Genomic DNA, 16,762 nt, shown 5'->3' with positions numbered 1-16,762 from the left:
TAATTTTTTTTTAAATTCTCTTTTAGGTAACACACCTATCCCATCAAAGCATTCATGTAGACACAACATATACTCTACTACTCTGTGATAGTGTCGTGTTTCATTATGGCCTTCCGGATAAAAGGAACGTCAGCTGTTTCTCCACATAATAACAACTCATCCTCAGTATGCAGGAAAATGCAGACGCCTGTTCTGGTTTAGCTCAGTGCAAGTTCAGCTACCTCTTAATGTGCCCACACATTTTTACAGCAGTGTTTCAAGGCCAAAGGTATGAGGGTGTAGGATATCCTGTCCTGACTAGTATGCAGACGGGCCATGCAGATTTATTAATCTTTTCCTACATCTGGTAACAAACTGGATGGTGAGGAGTACTGGGATTTAGCCAGATGGATTGGATATTTAGATTGTGTGTGTGTGTGTGTGTGTGTGTGTGTGTGCGTGTGTGTGTACTATATAAATCCCCAGATAAAACAGCTGCAGAAAGGCATAGATGTTATTAGGCCAGAACAGCAGAGCAAAAAAAAAAAATCACCGTTGTTTGAAATGTCAGTTTTCTTCCTGAATGTAAATGCTTTTGCTTTAGCCAGCCCAGAGAGTTTAAATATGCATGAAACAAATGTAGCTCTTGGCAATGAATTGAATAGGTGCGTTTCCCAAAATGTCAAATTACTCCTTGTAAAGATTTGTGTTTGAGCCAAAAGTGTGTATTCATGTTGATGGATAATTTCTTTGCAGAAATGGTACGTTTCCAGCACAGTTAAGTTACTGGATATGACGAGAAGCTCGAGGAGCCACGTCAAATTTTCCTCTTTCACTGGACACATACTTTAAGTATAGGTACACTTATGGCTTACTTTAGCTGCAGACAGCATCAACTAGTCAGTCACAACAAGGCAAGTGATGGAGAGTGCTGCATGCTCCTGCATCTACTGTGCCCCAGTTAGTGGCCTTATTTCAGTAGCATCACAGTGCACCTTAAAAATAAACCTCAGAATCGTTGCTTTACTTCTTTTGTGTTAAAGGGAAGTTGGGGGAGGATTTAGGTGAGTCAACCCTTTTTAAATGCAGTGTGGACCTACAGAATAAGGGTGAGGGAGGAGAGACAGAACAGACATCAATATTGCTGACTCTGCAGCAAACTTTGGCTCCAACTCAGATAAAAACTCACCATCAGAGATTCAGAGAGGAAGGGTGTGTGTGTGCGTGCGTGCGTGCGTGCGTGTGCGTGCGTGTGTGTGTGTGTGTGTGTGTGTGTGTGCGCGTGCGCATGCAGAGAAAAGAGGAAGCACTTAGTTGTCCAAAGCAAACAGGAAGGCTTCACTTCCACAGGTGCTTCTTTTGTATGTGAGCAGCGGGTGGGTGAGTGAGGGGGTGATAAGGAGGAAGATGGGTCATTATCGGGGCACTCAAAGCCCAAGTGATGAGGGTGCTCTTTTTCCACCAGTTGCTTCTTGGCTTCAGAAGTCAAGCTGGATGTGGAGGAGATAAGTCATTCAAAGCTTTAGCTGTTTAGTTTGGCCAGACACCTGAGCTGATGAAATCATGCTGTAGAGAATCAATCTGCTTCCTGTCTCTTGTCTGTCCATTTTCTTCAAGGCTACATCATCTGCCAAGAAGATGATTTACTGATCTGGTTGTCAGCAAAGATTTTTTTTTTTTTGTTGGGTTTCAGATTTTAACGTGAGGAAAAAAGAAAAGTTTAACTTCTAACTTCTTGAGTTCTGAAACGGGCTAACTATTAAATGCACAGTTTAAGATTTCGTAATGTGTCTCTGACCTTTATTTTTTTCAAATGTGAAAAAAAACAAACCCCTCAAAATACACTCCTAGCCTGTCATCATAACTCTAAATAAACTGTGGGTATTTTATATTTTGAAGACCGCTGACTTAGAAGTTAAAGGAGTAACTCTTTAAAATGTAAAAGTGGTCCCACCTCTGCGTCTCCTTCGCCTCTTCAAACTGACTGGACATTTTCCAGGACCCATCTGGTCAAGCTGGCACTGGTCTTGAGTGGAACAGCAGGATCAGTCCTTCCTGTCACAGCACAAACCTTGCAGACCAGCCAAGGCCCACAGTTTCGACCAAGAGCGGCCAAATCTCTACAGGCTCGCTTTATTAACCGACGCCCAATTAGTTTCTGATGGTCACAGTTCACTTGTGCCTAATGGAGCATGAGGTAAACTGAAAGCCAAGAAAGCTTTTATGTACATGCCAAGGTTAGCTTCAAGTCACTTTAACCTCAGTGCTTTAGTAGTCTTTTTAAGTCAAATATGAAATCATCTCAGAAGTGCCTAGCAAGTTTTTTGTTTTTTGTTTCCCTCCCCCTCCTTTAAACTTGCAATGCAAACGTGCCCGTGAGCAAGATTAATCTCACCATAAATCAGGCCATGTCCTTAATCCACGGTTTAAACATGCATTTGCTAATCTCACGATTTTCTCAAGCAGCTGTGCACTCGTGTTTTGGCATTTTTCACCACCTCCTGAAACTTAGTGAAGCTCTGGAGGATAAAATAGCTTGAATATCTGTGTCGCCCTACTTTGAGCTCTCGATTCGTTTTTGGCTGGTGGCTATTTAAGCTCCAGTCCGTCTGTTCCCTGTCCATTTGTCTGTGTTTGTGTGCATCGTGTCTTTCAAAGCCAATCAATCTGAAAAGTGACGGAAAGAGGGGGAAAAAAATAATTTGCTTTGAAGTTAGACTTCAGGGTATTTGAACATGTGACATGAACCAAATAACTTTTCTTCTCATGTGAAATATGTCCTTCCAAACCACATTCTTATGTAACTTTGAAAAATGAAAATCATACCCAGTTAATATTTATGAGCTAATGCCTCATGTTTTCCTTCATTTTAATTTTCTTGTCTACTTTAATGACAGTGAAATGTATTTCATTTTTCTGTTTTTCAGGAACAAGAAGAAAACAAAAGTGCAACTAGCTGGCCAGAATATTACATTGATCAGCTCAATTCAATGGCAGCTGTAAGTAGTAACATGAGCGAGATGTCTTTTTTTTTAATTTACTAAATGGTCTTTTCTTTTATGTAATGTAGTGATGAGATATGATGACTTTTAAACATTTTGCACGTTTGTGGTGCTGAAATATCACGACCAGATTTTTACACTTTTTTTTTTTTTTTTTTTCCTTATTGACATTTGTTTTGTTTTTTGTGACCTGTTTATCATTAAGAAAATTAACTTTATTTTGGCCTCAGATCTTTATGATGTTCAATCTTTTGCTGAACAGAGAAAGACGCTCCTCGCTCTGGAGAAAGAGGATGAGGAGGAGAGGAACAAAACTATAGAGAACTTGAAGACGGCTCTGAGAACCCAACCTATGAGGTGACCAAAAAGTTTAGAACAGCAAATAAATACACTCACATCCACATTAAAAACTATGGCAGATCCTAGGGATGAAAAACAAATGAACACATTAAATTATAACAGCTTGTGGTATAGAGCCTCAGTTTTAAGGCTACATGACTATCAGGTAAGTATCTGATGTTGCACACTACCAAGACGCAGTAAATAAACTGGAGGTCTGTAGCGTGCAAGCTGATAACTGTTGATATATTTTTCTTTTTCATGTGCCCAGATAGTTTATGTATCTAAACTCAGCCCCCCCCCCTTTTTTTAAATGTCACCTGTCATCATATCTCCTGTTATTAACCTCCATCGCTGCATCTGTCGCTCTTTTCAGCTCCTCATACTCGTATGGAAATGCACCCTTTAAAAATTGAACACCTGTAAAGGTTTTTCATTGATATAAAAGAACATTAAAGGAGACCCTCTCATTTTCAACACTTACTGAATATGAATTCATTGTACTGCAAGAATACACAAGGACACAAGGAACATTCACTGCAGTTTTAACCCAAAAACTTGGGTATTATCGATGCACTATACTTCTATGGTATAGTTAGTATTTCCTTAAGCGCTAAGATCATCTCTGTAAACCGCAATGACGTCTCTGTTCAGGTTTGTGACTCGATTTATTGATCTGGATGGCCTGACGTGTATCCTGAACTTCCTGAAAAGCATGGACTATGACACCACAGAATCACAGATCCACACGTCTCTCATCGGCTGCATCAAAGCTCTGATGAACAACTCGCAGGGCCGCGCCCACGTCCTCGCTCACTCCGAGAGCATCAACATCATCGCCCAGAGCCTGGCCACAGAAAACATTAAGACAAAGGTGGCGGTCTTGGAGATCATGGGTGCTGTATGTCTGGTGCCTGGCGGGCACAAAAAAATCCTGGAGTCAATGCTGCATTACCAGCGTTTCGCCTGCGAGAGGACACGCTTCCAGGTGGGTGGGAGGCGTAAAGCAATTTAAAAGCAACATTGCTTGAAAGTATTAATCATCTGTAATGGATTTTCATCTCTCAGACACTTGTAAATGATCTGGACCGGAGTACGGGGCGGTACAGAGATGAGGTCAGCTTGAAAACAGCCATCATGTCCTTTATTAATGCTGTGCTGAGTCAAGGAGCTGAAGAGGTAATATATACTGTTTTCATGCATCTTTTCACACAGGAGTCACTTATTCAAGAGGCTCTTTAAAGCACTGCTTGCATCAGTATCTTACTGCTGTTTTTCCCCCCGTTTTAGACTAGTTTGGAATTCCGTATTCACCTCCGATATGAATTTCTTATGCTGGGGATCCAACCTGTGATCGATAAGCTACATTCTCATGAAAACGCCACGTTAGACAGGTGAGGTGCAACTTCACTTTAAAACATAATCTCTTCCAAAGTGGTGTCTGTAAACATTTACAGATCAGTCGAACAGCTAAAGAAGTACACAAGCACACATACTGTGAGTCAAAACCTCGGCTTTAAACTCTACACATTATCCTGGAACTCTACCCCCAACAACAACAACACAGTAGATTTCAAAGTCTTTCCAACTAATGCGTGTCAACATTAATACTCTGATCTTTCTAAGCTGTAAGTGTGCGAGTTCATCACTTAATTCTCTGTGACACTTTCAGGCATTTAGACTACTTTGAGATGCTGCGGAATGATGATGAGCTGGCTGTGTCAAAACGTTTTGAGTCGGTAAGGAAAAGAAACATCTCTCCCTTACTCATCATGTGAGGAACAAATGTTTATTCATTTGGGGTTTTTTTATGCTTCTTATCCAGGTACATGTAGACACCAAAAGTGCCACGCAAGTTTTTGATCTCATCCGGAAGAAGATGAGCCACACTGATGCATATCCGCACTTTATGTCTGTCCTGCATCACTGTCTGCTCATGCCACGTAAGTTTAGTTGTTTGTGACTGGACAAACAGGCTTGATAAATATTATATAATAAGAATGTTGACTTTGTCCTGATTAGTCAGTCCAGAAGGTGGATTAGCACATTCCCAGCCAAACTAAAGCTGTATTCATTCAGACGCTAATATTTAGTTCCATCAGAGGTGTGGACTCGAGTCACATGACTTGGACTCGAGTCAGACTCGAGTCATTAATTTTATGACTTTAGACTTGACTTGAAAAAATGTTCTAAGACTTGTGACTTGACTTGGACTTTTACACCAATGACTTGGGACTTGAATTGGACTTGAACCGGTTTACTTTAAAAGACTTGATATTTTACCCCAAATATAAAATTTAACATGCATATTATATAGAGATTGAAAATGTGACGTCATTCACGGGTAGAACCGCAAATGATTCTGGGAACTCGTGGCAAGAGGTACTAGCGCACGCAGGCTTTCAATTAAAATCAGTTATACAGCGATAAAAAGAAACACAAAAATGTCAAGAAGCTGTTGTATTATTAACTGCAATAGCCGGTCGCATGACAGCCACGGGAAGCCGACGGGTAAAGAGATCGGTTGTTATCGGATTACGTCGTTGAAGAGAAATTGTTCATGTTTCCGAAGTAACAAAGACGCGACGGATGGCCTGGATTGCAGCCATTCAAAGATCAAATATAACGTCCCAGAACACTCCAGCTCACAGGTTAGTCTGCTCCAAGCATTTACACGAAGGTCAGTGTTTTTTAGTAGTTAATACGTCATTTTCATAACATAATTGGTGATATAGGTTACAAGCAAGTCTGGCGCTGAACAGAAATTGTCGCGCTATGCTCCTTTGTTTATTGTGCATAAATAGTGAATTGTCCTGACACAATATTGCGTTTCGCTTCTGTTATTATGGTACATTGACAAAAACATATGCTTTTATTCACAGGATAAAACAGTTTTTTTTTGTATCACTAATTGCCCAGTACGATTACAGCATACAGTATTATTGTCACTGCTACATTTCTGACTGTGATGCTACCAGAAATTATTTCCACTACTAATTAATTACCGTTGAACTCAAAGGTCCTATTAATAAACGGTTAAGGAATGTGTATTTATGATGACGATTTGTGAGACTGGTAAACTTATGATACGTACGATGGTCTTTCGTTCTACACGGTGCATTTCATGGTCCCTGTACCCATCCGTCGGTAAACTGTACCTGGGCTTGTTGCAGTGACCTGAAGTTACTAAACTTCATGAGTGTATGCACTCACTCCAAGAACCGTATAATTATAAATATGCATATAAATATGCTAAGATGAGATAGCTGACTTCATCTAACTAGCAAATGTTGTCCAGGCTACGTTGGTGATACAGTTTTTTTTAATGTGTATGATATTTTTGTCATGCGATTTTAAAGCTGGTCCTACAACCGCATCCAAGAATAACATGCAGCTTATCTCAGAACTGTCGGTGAAAATTATTCTTGGAGCTAGGTTTAATTGAGCTGCATTTTAAAGAGGTGCAATTTCACAATTTGTGTATATTTTCTAAGTTCACTATTTTGTCATGTGTTGAGAAAAACACAGATTTAAAAATTACATGGTCTAATATTTACATTTAGCATAACTGCAACATTATTTTTTCGTTTGTTTTTTTTAAAGACTCGAAAGGACTTGAAATTCAAAGTTTCAGACTTGTGACTTGACTCGGACTTTTACACCAGTGACTTGAGACTCGACTCTGACTTGCCTGACATTACTTGAGACTTGACTTGAGACTTGAGGATAAAGACTTGAGGATAAAGACTTGAGACTTACTTGAGACTTGCAAAACAATGACTTGGTCCCACCTCTGAGTTCCGTAACTATTTTCCCTACCTCTCACTTTCAATGGATTTGAAGTGAAAGAGCCACTAAAGACACGACTGCGCGAGGCTTTTTGCTTTAACTCTCACTCCTCTATTCTGCGTTTTTCAGGCATTTTTTTTGAAGAAATGAAAATGGGAGTGAGCCGCAACCAGTGATGTGGTTTCACCCCAGTGTTAGCAATAATCTGCAAACTTAGGAAGGAAAAATAAAACAATTATATATTAAATTTGATGCAGTGCACTTTTAATTTCCACAGTAAAGTATAACAGCAGTACCGCATGTTGTGCACTGTGAGTTTATAAGGCACCAGTTAACATCTTGTCCCCATATGACTGATGAAATTTCACCAATCAGTAAGAAATAAATTTGTCATCTTGTTGTAGCCTTTAATTATTTTGCCTCCTTTAGGCTATCTAACCACTGTGGATCCAAGTGTAATCAGTATTTTCTCCGATAACACTGAATGGAAGAAACATGAGTAATGGGAAATTTGCTTTCTTTGCTCTCTTTCTTTCCGTGTCCAGACAAGAGAAGTGGAAACACTGTACAGTACTGGCTGCTATTGGACCGCATCGTCCAGCAGATGGTCTTGCAGAATGATAAAGGTCATGACCCTGACGTCACACCACTGGAGAATTTTAACGTGAAGAATGTTGTCCGGATGTGAGTGCACCGATTTTCCTCTGCACAGACGGACACGTAAACATGGAACGGATTGAAGAATGTAGAACAGGGCTGAAGTAGAAATCCATGTGTTTGACAGCGTTGGTTCAAAAATAGCTCCCCTTTTATGTTCAGAAAAACAATCAGTGAAGTCGTTCGCGGAGACGCTGTAAGTAATTACGTGTGTCATTCTCTCTGCAGGCTGGTCAATGAAAATGAGGTCAAACAGTGGAAGGAGCAGGCAGAGAAAATGAGAAAAGGTGTGTGCGATTATAAATGCAATGGGACAATTTTCTTACCAATGAAAATCACGTTTTAATAAAATCTTGCTTTAATTTCCCCATCACAGAGCACCATGAGCTGCAACAGAAGTTTGAGAAGAAGGAGCGTGAATGTGACGCCAAGACCCAGGAGAAAGAGGACATGATGCAGACTCTCAACAAGATGAAAGAGAAGCTGGAAAAAGAGAGCAACGAGCAGAAAAATGTCAAACAGCAAGTGGCTGAACTCACCGCACGACTGCATGAGCTCAGCACCGTATGTTTCCCTTTAAAGTACTTTGCAATTACAATTACCTTCAAATGAAAACCTTAATGAGTAGGATGATGGACTCTGACAGCCAGCGGCAGTCCAGAATAATCATATGACCTAATCTAAGAAGTTAGGAGTAGTCCTTTAGATATCACAATGTGATCTAAATTTATTAAAACCTCAAAATTAAGCAGTTTAAGTTTTTTTGTTTTTTTTTTTCTAGATGAAAAGCAGAAATGAAAAAATGAACCATTTTTAACTTCTGTCTGATTAAAGGTCAGGTTGAAGGGAACACTTCTGTTTATTTTCATATATTTCATATATACTGTTACTGTGGCCCTGAGTTCAAACACATGCAAGCCCACAAATTACAATGGAAATTGAGTAAAACATAAAAGAAATAGAAAATGTTCACAAAAAACCTTATAAAACAAAAGTGTTTTCGGGGTGACAACAATGTGACAGAACAGCTCTCGAGGGGACAAGCTACTGAATGACTAATAGCAATCACCTATCTGTGCATGAGTCATGCGATTAAAATGCACATTACCCGCATCTTTTTGTTCCTCACAACGATGAAAACTGTTAAGAAAAAAAAACAGAGCTTCCTGTCATTTCTACAGTTTTTATGTCACATTGTTGTCTCCCTAAAAACATGTCCTTTGTATTTTGTGTGCTTTTGCAGTGTTTTTCTATTTGCTGGCATTTTCATAAGTCCAAGTGCGTTTAACCTCTCACGGCCAACATAGAATGCTGATAAAAGAAGATGACAGCCGATGGTTTTGAGAATCCATTTCAGCTAATGTGCCCCTTTTCTGCTGGACTATAATCAGAATTCAGAAAGCACCCAAGACCAGGAATCTTGTTTCCTGTCTATAGTGACTGCAAGTCTACTGAAATGGCACAAAACTCTCATAAAAACTGTGTTGTTGAAGGCCAAATGTAGGTTTAAGAAACTAATAATACACATCTACCTTACTTGAGAAAGAAACTCATGAAATTAGGAAAACCTTTTGCTTTATGATAACAAAAATTAGACTTTTAGACTGGTATCGTTTTAATTATGAATCAGTGTGGTATGGTTTGTGTTGAAAAAAAGCATAAATTTTTTTTTTGTAGTTACAATTCCATTGAATGTGCAGCAATACTCTTTCCATGAGAATTGAACCCCTCTTGTGTTCCCATGTGTCTCTGCAGAGGCAGGCAGCTGTTGTTCCTGGCGGCCCTCCTGTTGCCCCCGGCCCCCCTGGCGGCCCGGTGCCTCAACCAGGCTTTGCAGGAATAGCCCCACCTCCTCCACCACCTCCTGGTGGTATGATGCCTCCTCCGCCACCCCCACCGCCTCCGCCAGGTGGCCCTCCACCTCCCCCTGGGCTCCCGCCCATTGGAGGTATCCCTCCACCACCAGGAGCGCCCCTGGGATCATCGCTGAAGAAGAAGAACATTCCTCAGCCATCCAACCCTCTCAAGTCCTTCAACTGGTCCAAGTTAGCTGAGGTATGAAGAGCAGAGGCACAGGAGGCCTCCAGATATTCCTGCTCTTTGTTAAAATTTGACATATAAGATGTCTTATTTTCCTCTCAGAATAAGCTGGAGGGTACGGTCTGGATGGAGGTGGATGATGCCAAGGTTTTCAAAGTGCTGGATTTAGATGACATTGAAAAAACCTTCTCAGCCTATCAGAGGCAGCAGGTACTGAGAATGATGTAGTTCACCTTTCAGTCTCACCACATGTTGCTATGTTGTCTATCATTAGATAAGGCCAAGGGTAGATATGTGGGTTTGGGGTGGGCAGAGGGTTCAGTTTGCTTGCAGTTTTTTTTGGGATTTAGACTTGGCTGCTGTTCAGTTCCTTGGATTTTTTTTACTAAATTTATTATTTATTTTTTTTACTGTTGTACAACTTTTCTTTCCTAAGCACAGTTTGGTCATGGGGAAGAGGTCAGATCAATAAAAACAGGAGAAAGGAGATATTTTGAGATACACTTGGCAGTTAATTAGATTCCAGACTTTCATGCTTGAATGATTTTAAACTCCTCACATTTCGAATGGAACATTTTTTTCTTTTTTTTCCTAATGGTTTAGATCATTCTGCCATATGTGATTGAAAATGCATGAGTGCGCTGCTCACAATCAGCTGTTCCTTTTTTCTTTCAGTTTGCAACTGATGTAGTTTCTAGAAATTCATAATCGGTAGTTTCTGGATTAGAAGGGCATGTCTTTTTAAAGATGAAACTGCAGACAGCCCAGTATATAAAATGTGATCTAACGCATGTTGAATCCACACACATTAAAAAAAACAAAACAAAAATGTGCATTTTAGATACTCAGCATCAGCCTGATCAGTTTAATGATTAGTTATGTGCACAGCATGTGAAGAACAAGCATGTAGTGATAATCTGAACAGCCACTTACAGTATGTCTTACTATGCTCACGTCATTGCTGATCCATTGTCATTGAAGTGCTGAATGATTCATTTGTTCTTATGGGCTGCAATCACATAACTGCTTTACTTATTCTAATGAGTGCTTACATCTTCCCTGCTTCTTGCCTGCATTTTAGGACTTCTTAATGATCAATAACAGCAAACAGGTGAGTGCACTTACAGTACAGTAGTTTCTACAGTCACTCTTTGTTCATATATTTGGCGTCAGCTGTCTTGTCGTGTTTGTGTGTTCTCGTGAATTCCACAGCCACTCTCTCTCCTTTCAAATGTGTTTTAAGCTCTCCTTCGGGATGCTGGCACATGTGTCATCCAGTCCTAATTGTTATGCGTTTGTCTGTGACTGTAACTGAAACAAAATGTGAGCTTCATGCTTTCTAACCTCTTAATCACTGTGCTAACAGAAAGAGGCGGAAGACGACACGCTGGGCTCCAAAAAAGTCAAGGAGCTGTCAGTGATTGATGGCCGTCGAGCTCAAAACTGTAACATCCTGCTCTCACGGTAAGTTCAGTTCAGGATTTTTTTTTAAAAAATAAAAAAAAACAAAAAAAACCCAGACACAGCAAGATGTTATTATATTCTATCTGTTGTGCACTGCAGACTGAAGCTTTCAAATGATGAGATTAAGAGAGCCATCCTAACCATGGACGAACAGGAGGACCTTCCCAAAGACATGCTGGAGCAGGTACGGCTTTCATGCAAACATAAAACAGCTGTGCTTTCATTAATGCACGTCAGTTTAAATCACAAGTAGTTAAGAAGTGAGCGGCAAACGTCATGCGCCTTGGAGCAAGAGACAGTGGAAGCAGAGATTCAGGCATGTTCACTGACGACAAAAAGCAGAGGTGTCTGAGTATTCGATATAATGAAAAGTCTTTTCCTTGTCCTTTAGTTGCTGAAGTTTGTCCCAGAGAAGAGCGATGTGGATCTCCTCGAGGAGCATAAACATGAGCTCGATCGAATGGCCAAACCCGACCGCTTCCTTTACGAGATGAGCAGGTGAGTTTCTCTTTATGTGCAGCGTATTATTTCACTGTTTACCAGCTGATAACCACAGAGCTGACAGCATCAGGGCAGAGCAGCTCAGATCTGCTGACAAACAATAGTCTTTGTTTCCTCTTGGTCTGAGTAGATAAACCCAGTGACACATGGTTTTCTATTTGACGGGAACAATAGCCGTCTGTGTGAAACACTGTTTTGGAGAAAGTGAGCCGATAATTTAATAACTTTTATTGCAGTTTTGCAAATAAAGTCATGTAAGACAAAAGAAAGGAGTGTGGTCACCAGCAAAGGTCAGGTCGCTGGTGGGTGAGATCCTGCAGCATAGCAACAGCAGAAATGTATGTAAAGGAAGAATCACACAGTCCGTTTTGTCTTGTTTCCTCTAAGAAGTGCCGCTGTAGTTTCCAGTTTGTCGTCTTACAGGCTGGACTGGAAGACAGATGCCACTGTGGTATTCATTAAGTGCACAGACTGTGCTTTTATAGGTTTAAATCATAAACACAGCCAAAAATAAGCTTCAGTACCACAACTAAAACTTTGATATGCTTATATAAAACTTATATAGTGTGGCGATTTAAGTGCAATGTTCATGATTGTGGCTTTTGTCTACATTTGTGGATTTCCCTGTTTATAATTTATTATTTGTATCTTTTTCTCCTTCTTCTCTGACACGTTATTTCCATCCTCGGTCCAGAATAAACCATTACCAGCAGAGGCTGCAGTCTTTGTACTTTAAGAAGAAGTTTGCAGAGAGGATAGCTGAGATCAAACCCAAAGTTGAAGGTGGGAAATATGTGCTTTATACAATAAAAATGATATCTCAAATATGATTGCTATGATTTATCCAAAGCAAACATATTTATATCTCCAACTTTGTCCATTTTCCTGCTGCTTTAGCGCTGGGTAAGGCGTCTAAGGAGGTTTTAAACAGCAGAAACCTGAAGCAGCTGTTGGAGGTGGTGCTAGCATTTGGAAACTATATGAACAAAGGTCAAAGGGGCAATGCTTATGGCTTCAAGGTGTCTTCACTCAACAAGATCGCAGATACTAAATCCAGTATCGACAAGTAAGAACATTTTTCAACAGTGGTATTAAAACTTTGCAGGCAGCAGTAGCAAGAATGGCATGCGGTGTATAAAAGTCACATCTGGGAATATTATAGTGATGAAATTTCACCATATTCATATCTGAAAGTCCATCATGAAAGCCCTATATTGCACATTTGACACATTTTGCTGTGTGTTTGCAGAAACATTACTCTGCTGCACTATCTGATCACCATCCTGGAGAAGAAATATCCCAAAGTCCTGAAGTTCCAGGAGGACCTGCAGAGTATCTCAGAGGCAGCCAAAGTCAAGTAAAGGCCGGGAGCAGTGATTCCCAAGTGTTTTCCTAATTTTTGTTTGTAAAATATGCCACCAATTGTGGTTCAATTGTTGGCATATAAAGAGAGTTTCTGTAAAGGGTGAATCATCTGCATGGGGAACCTCATTTTCAGCTACTTCCTTTTTAAGTGAATGGTGATGACCTTTCTTTCTTCCACGCAGTATGACGGAGCTGGAAAAAGATATCGGCAACCTGCGCAGTGGATTAAAAAGTGTAGAGAGCGTAAGTCATGGATATTTATTTGCAAACTCAGCAGAGCTCTTCTTTATGTTCTCTTTCTAATTGCTCCTTTTGATTTCCACTTGCAGGAACTGGAATACCAGAAGAAAGGGCCGCAGGAGCCAGGTGACAAGTTTGTGTCGGTGGTGAGCCAGTTCATCACCGTGGCCAGCTTCAGCTTCACTGATGTCGAGGACTCTCTCATCGAGGCCAAAGAACTGGTGAGTCATTCGGCCTGTGTGGTTTCTCCAGAAAACCCGAGGGTGTGCACGTGCGTTTGAGCAGACCGGACAGTGTCGCAGTCGCCTGCAGACACAGGCGCTGAAAGCTTGCATCCCATTTCCTCTCCATGCAGCTGTTTCTACAAGCCTTACTGACCCCGCCAGGGACCTTTCTAGGAAAGCGACCAGCAGGAGAAGCGTTTCGGCTTCCTGCTGCAGTGCCACCGACACTTTATTGTGCGGCCTGCTTGTCGCCATGTGTGAGGGCCAAGAGTGCAAACAGGAACATAGGCTTTAATATTATTTCACACTGTGGACATCAGATTACACCTGCCAACTTTAAGATGTCACTTTATGTTGTGCAAACAGAATCACAGCATCGAAGCAAACGAAGACAAAGCAAATGTGGATTTTATGGGGACTAAACTCCACTACCAGCAGAAACCTGAACATGTTCACATTTCAAAGGGCCGTTTGACACGCTAACATGGGATTTATGTGTCTGTCTTCCTGAATGGCAGGAAGAGGTGTTTTTTCTTTATTATTTTTATATGTCCCACAGTGTGTGCCACATTGACATGAGGACTCAGCTGGTGACATGGGAACCATTAGTTGCTGTTAATCATTTACAGTATGCCACGGTTAAATATTTGAATGTTTACAGCGGCCTTCTGTACTCACGACTGGGAGCCAGATAACCTCGTGACCCTCTAAGTGGGTCACTGCATCAGCTCTGTGCATATAAACAAAACAAAAGCAGAAAAAGGTGACTGTGAAATAGAGTTTATTGATTGTTGCTGTGAGGAAGTTGAAAAGAAATGTATTCTTTTTTTTTTTCTTTCTAATGGGGGAAAAACAAACTTCAGCATCTTTTCAGCTCATAGTTTCCCTGTCTATGCCATAACTGCTGTTAGCGGTCACATTTTTTGAAGCTGTATCTTCCCAGCATGATCTTGCATCTGGATGTTCTTTTTTTTTTTTTTTTTTTTTTTTTTTTTTTTTTTTTTAAATTTATTGTGAAAAACACCCAACAAGCACATTGCCTTAATTTGAGCTCTGGCTCCAGTCTCTGACCTCAGCTGCAATCAGTAGCCGGTGAGATCTGGATGAACACGGGCTTCAAAGCCCGACCACTCCTGCCCTGCTCTGGTTTCAAAGAGCTGGGGCCGAATGACTCTCCTGTAAAGCAGTCAAAGATGGAATAAAACGCGGTTCTGCTGCGTCCTGCTGTAAATCTAATCCCGTGTGCCCCCTCCTCTTCTCTTTGGTCCCGCAGTTCCTGAGGGCAGTAAAGCACTTTGGTGAGGATGCCAGTAAGATGCAGCCAGATGAGTTCTTTGGCATCTTCGACCAGTTCCTGCAATCGTTCACAGAGGCTCAGCAGGAGAACGAGAACATACGAAAACGAAAGGAAGAGGAGGAACGCAGGGCCAAAGTAGAAGCTCAGGTATGCGACTGATCTCTCTTTTCATCCCCTGAGATTCTCAGTAGAGCTATAGCTGCTATTAAACACTTATTTAGCACCTTTAATTTATTAAATACTACAATGCCTTCATTTAGCAAAAGTTACACAGTCATAGGAAATATATTTGATCTGTTTTCTGTCCTACGTGAGAAGATAGTATGACTCACATCTGTGCAGCTCATTAGGTCTGATTAGATTAGAGCTGAAAAATGGCTTCCTAACCTTTGATCAAAGGTGCCAGCATCTGCCCACTAACTCCTCTACAGCTCATTGCATTATACAGTGCATTGATATTATATAGTCAAATTGGATGTTATTACGTGACTGCTTCTCTGAGTCATAAATAAATAAAAACCAGGAGGGCTCAGATTCCCGTATCCAAGCAAAGCTAATAATGCTCTTATCCTCTCACCTCTTCAGATATTTAAATGACAGTTTTCATTTGTGTCCCCAGCTACGTGAGCAGAGGGAGAAGGAGCGAAAGGCCCGGAAAGCAAAAGCGAACGGAGAGGAGGATGGCGGTGAGTTTGATGACCTCGTGTCAGCGCTGCGGTCGGGCGAGGTCTTCGATAAGGACTTGTCCAAGATGAAACGTAACCGCAAGCGGATCAACAACCAGAACACAGACTCGGGCAGGGAGCGACCAGTCACAAAGCTGAACTTCTAAATGGGCTCGATCACTCGCAACCCCCTGCTCATCAGCCTCCCTCTGGGGCGAACTGACATCCACATTCCTCTTCACCCTCCTCCACTCCCACCCACCTCGGCTCGGGTGAACCACAGCATTGCGTCATCGCAGCAGGGCCACACACAGCACAACATGATTAGACCTCTCATCCTCTAAGATTTTGATAAGAAATAGAGCAGAAGCCAAAGGTTGATACTCTTGGACCAAACAAGAGGGTGGAAAAGAAATGTTTTAAGTCATGCTGGAGAAAGGTTTTCACGGGTGTTTTGACAGGATCCGTTCGGTGCCGTTTTTGTACGTGAATCTATGCACAGAGTGAAATGTGCATCTGGTCGAGTGTTTCCGAGGCTGGAAGCTCGATCAAAGCAAGAGGACTATTCCTCTAAATGGGGCCATTTTGTACAGACTGAGGTGTGCTGCTTTCACCTGCCTGGATTTTCCGAGAGATCATTTCTGGAGACTAGACCTAAGCTTCCTCTTGATGCTGCCGCTCTCTTGCAGTCACAGCCATCACAGGACTGAGAGACTGTGTTGTATAGATGGATGTGGTTTTAATTGCAAGTGACACAGCTGAGGGTCGTTTTTTTTGTTTTGTTTTTTTTGTGTATTCACCTTTTTTTGACGTGCATCACATATATATATATAAATCTGATCACTGTATGTTTTTATTTGAACATTTTCCTGTTACGAGCTGGCCTTAACTCTGATTTGATTTTGTTTTGTTTCTTTGTTAAGTGGGTACTCTCAAAGGCCTTGGCCTGATCTGCAATTCTTAACAGGTGTGTGGACACTCGTGTCATACATTGCATACATCTATAGTATACAAGCGTGTGTGCTTGTTACACATGCACATAGGAATTCACAATGCTAAATACCATTGAAACCAACAATTAATGCAATACACTTGTCTTTCCCCTTTGAAGAGAGTGCCCTCCTTAAATGTTTTTTTATTATTTGAATAGATGAAATGTTTGCTCCATGCTGGCTGGATTTACACTGCATCAAATGAAAG

The 16,762-nt window shown here is 41.1% G+C and overlaps 1 protein-coding gene across 5 annotated transcripts in view; it reads left to right on the top strand.

Annotated features, from left to right (window-relative positions):
- Positions 1-16,397, top strand: part of daam1b (dishevelled associated activator of morphogenesis 1b) — a 48,363-nt gene extending 31,966 nt beyond the window's left edge. For 4 of the 5 annotated variants that reach the window (XM_085382152.1, XM_085382154.1, XM_085382155.1 and 1 more), the window contains exons 4-26: positions 2,907-2,978; positions 3,244-3,338; positions 3,975-4,308; positions 4,389-4,499; positions 4,611-4,714; positions 4,993-5,059; positions 5,146-5,263; positions 7,655-7,793; positions 7,995-8,053; positions 8,143-8,330; positions 9,522-9,821; positions 9,909-10,016; positions 10,888-10,917; positions 11,173-11,270; positions 11,370-11,454; positions 11,662-11,768; positions 12,466-12,554; positions 12,669-12,837; positions 13,021-13,128; positions 13,319-13,379; positions 13,466-13,597; positions 14,874-15,044; positions 15,517-16,397. In XM_085382152.1, the coding sequence (XP_085238278.1) occupies positions 2,907-2,978; positions 3,244-3,338; positions 3,975-4,308; positions 4,389-4,499; positions 4,611-4,714; positions 4,993-5,059; positions 5,146-5,263; positions 7,655-7,793; positions 7,995-8,053; positions 8,143-8,330; positions 9,522-9,821; positions 9,909-10,016; positions 10,888-10,917; positions 11,173-11,270; positions 11,370-11,454; positions 11,662-11,768; positions 12,466-12,554; positions 12,669-12,837; positions 13,021-13,128; positions 13,319-13,379; positions 13,466-13,597; positions 14,874-15,044; positions 15,517-15,729 (2,958 nt within the window). In that variant the 3' untranslated portion in view covers positions 15,730-16,397. The remainder of the gene's footprint in view (positions 1-2,906; positions 2,979-3,243; positions 3,339-3,974; positions 4,309-4,388; positions 4,500-4,610; positions 4,715-4,992; positions 5,060-5,145; positions 5,264-7,654; positions 7,794-7,994; positions 8,054-8,142; positions 8,331-9,521; positions 9,822-9,908; positions 10,017-10,887; positions 10,918-11,172; positions 11,271-11,369; positions 11,455-11,661; positions 11,769-12,465; positions 12,555-12,668; positions 12,838-13,020; positions 13,129-13,318; positions 13,380-13,465; positions 13,598-14,873; positions 15,045-15,516) is intronic. The other variant, XM_085382156.1, reaches the window with a different exon arrangement.
- Positions 16,398-16,762: the final 365 nt, after the last annotated feature.

Source organism: Rhamphochromis longiceps, linkage group LG15 (genome assembly GCF_057381845.1).
Source record: "Rhamphochromis longiceps isolate RC_006_pf linkage group LG15, R_longiceps_female_GT1.1, whole genome shotgun sequence".
NCBI lineage: Eukaryota > Metazoa > Chordata > Actinopteri > Cichliformes > Cichlidae > Rhamphochromis > Rhamphochromis longiceps.
This window is presented reverse-complemented; position numbering and strand designations above follow the sequence as displayed.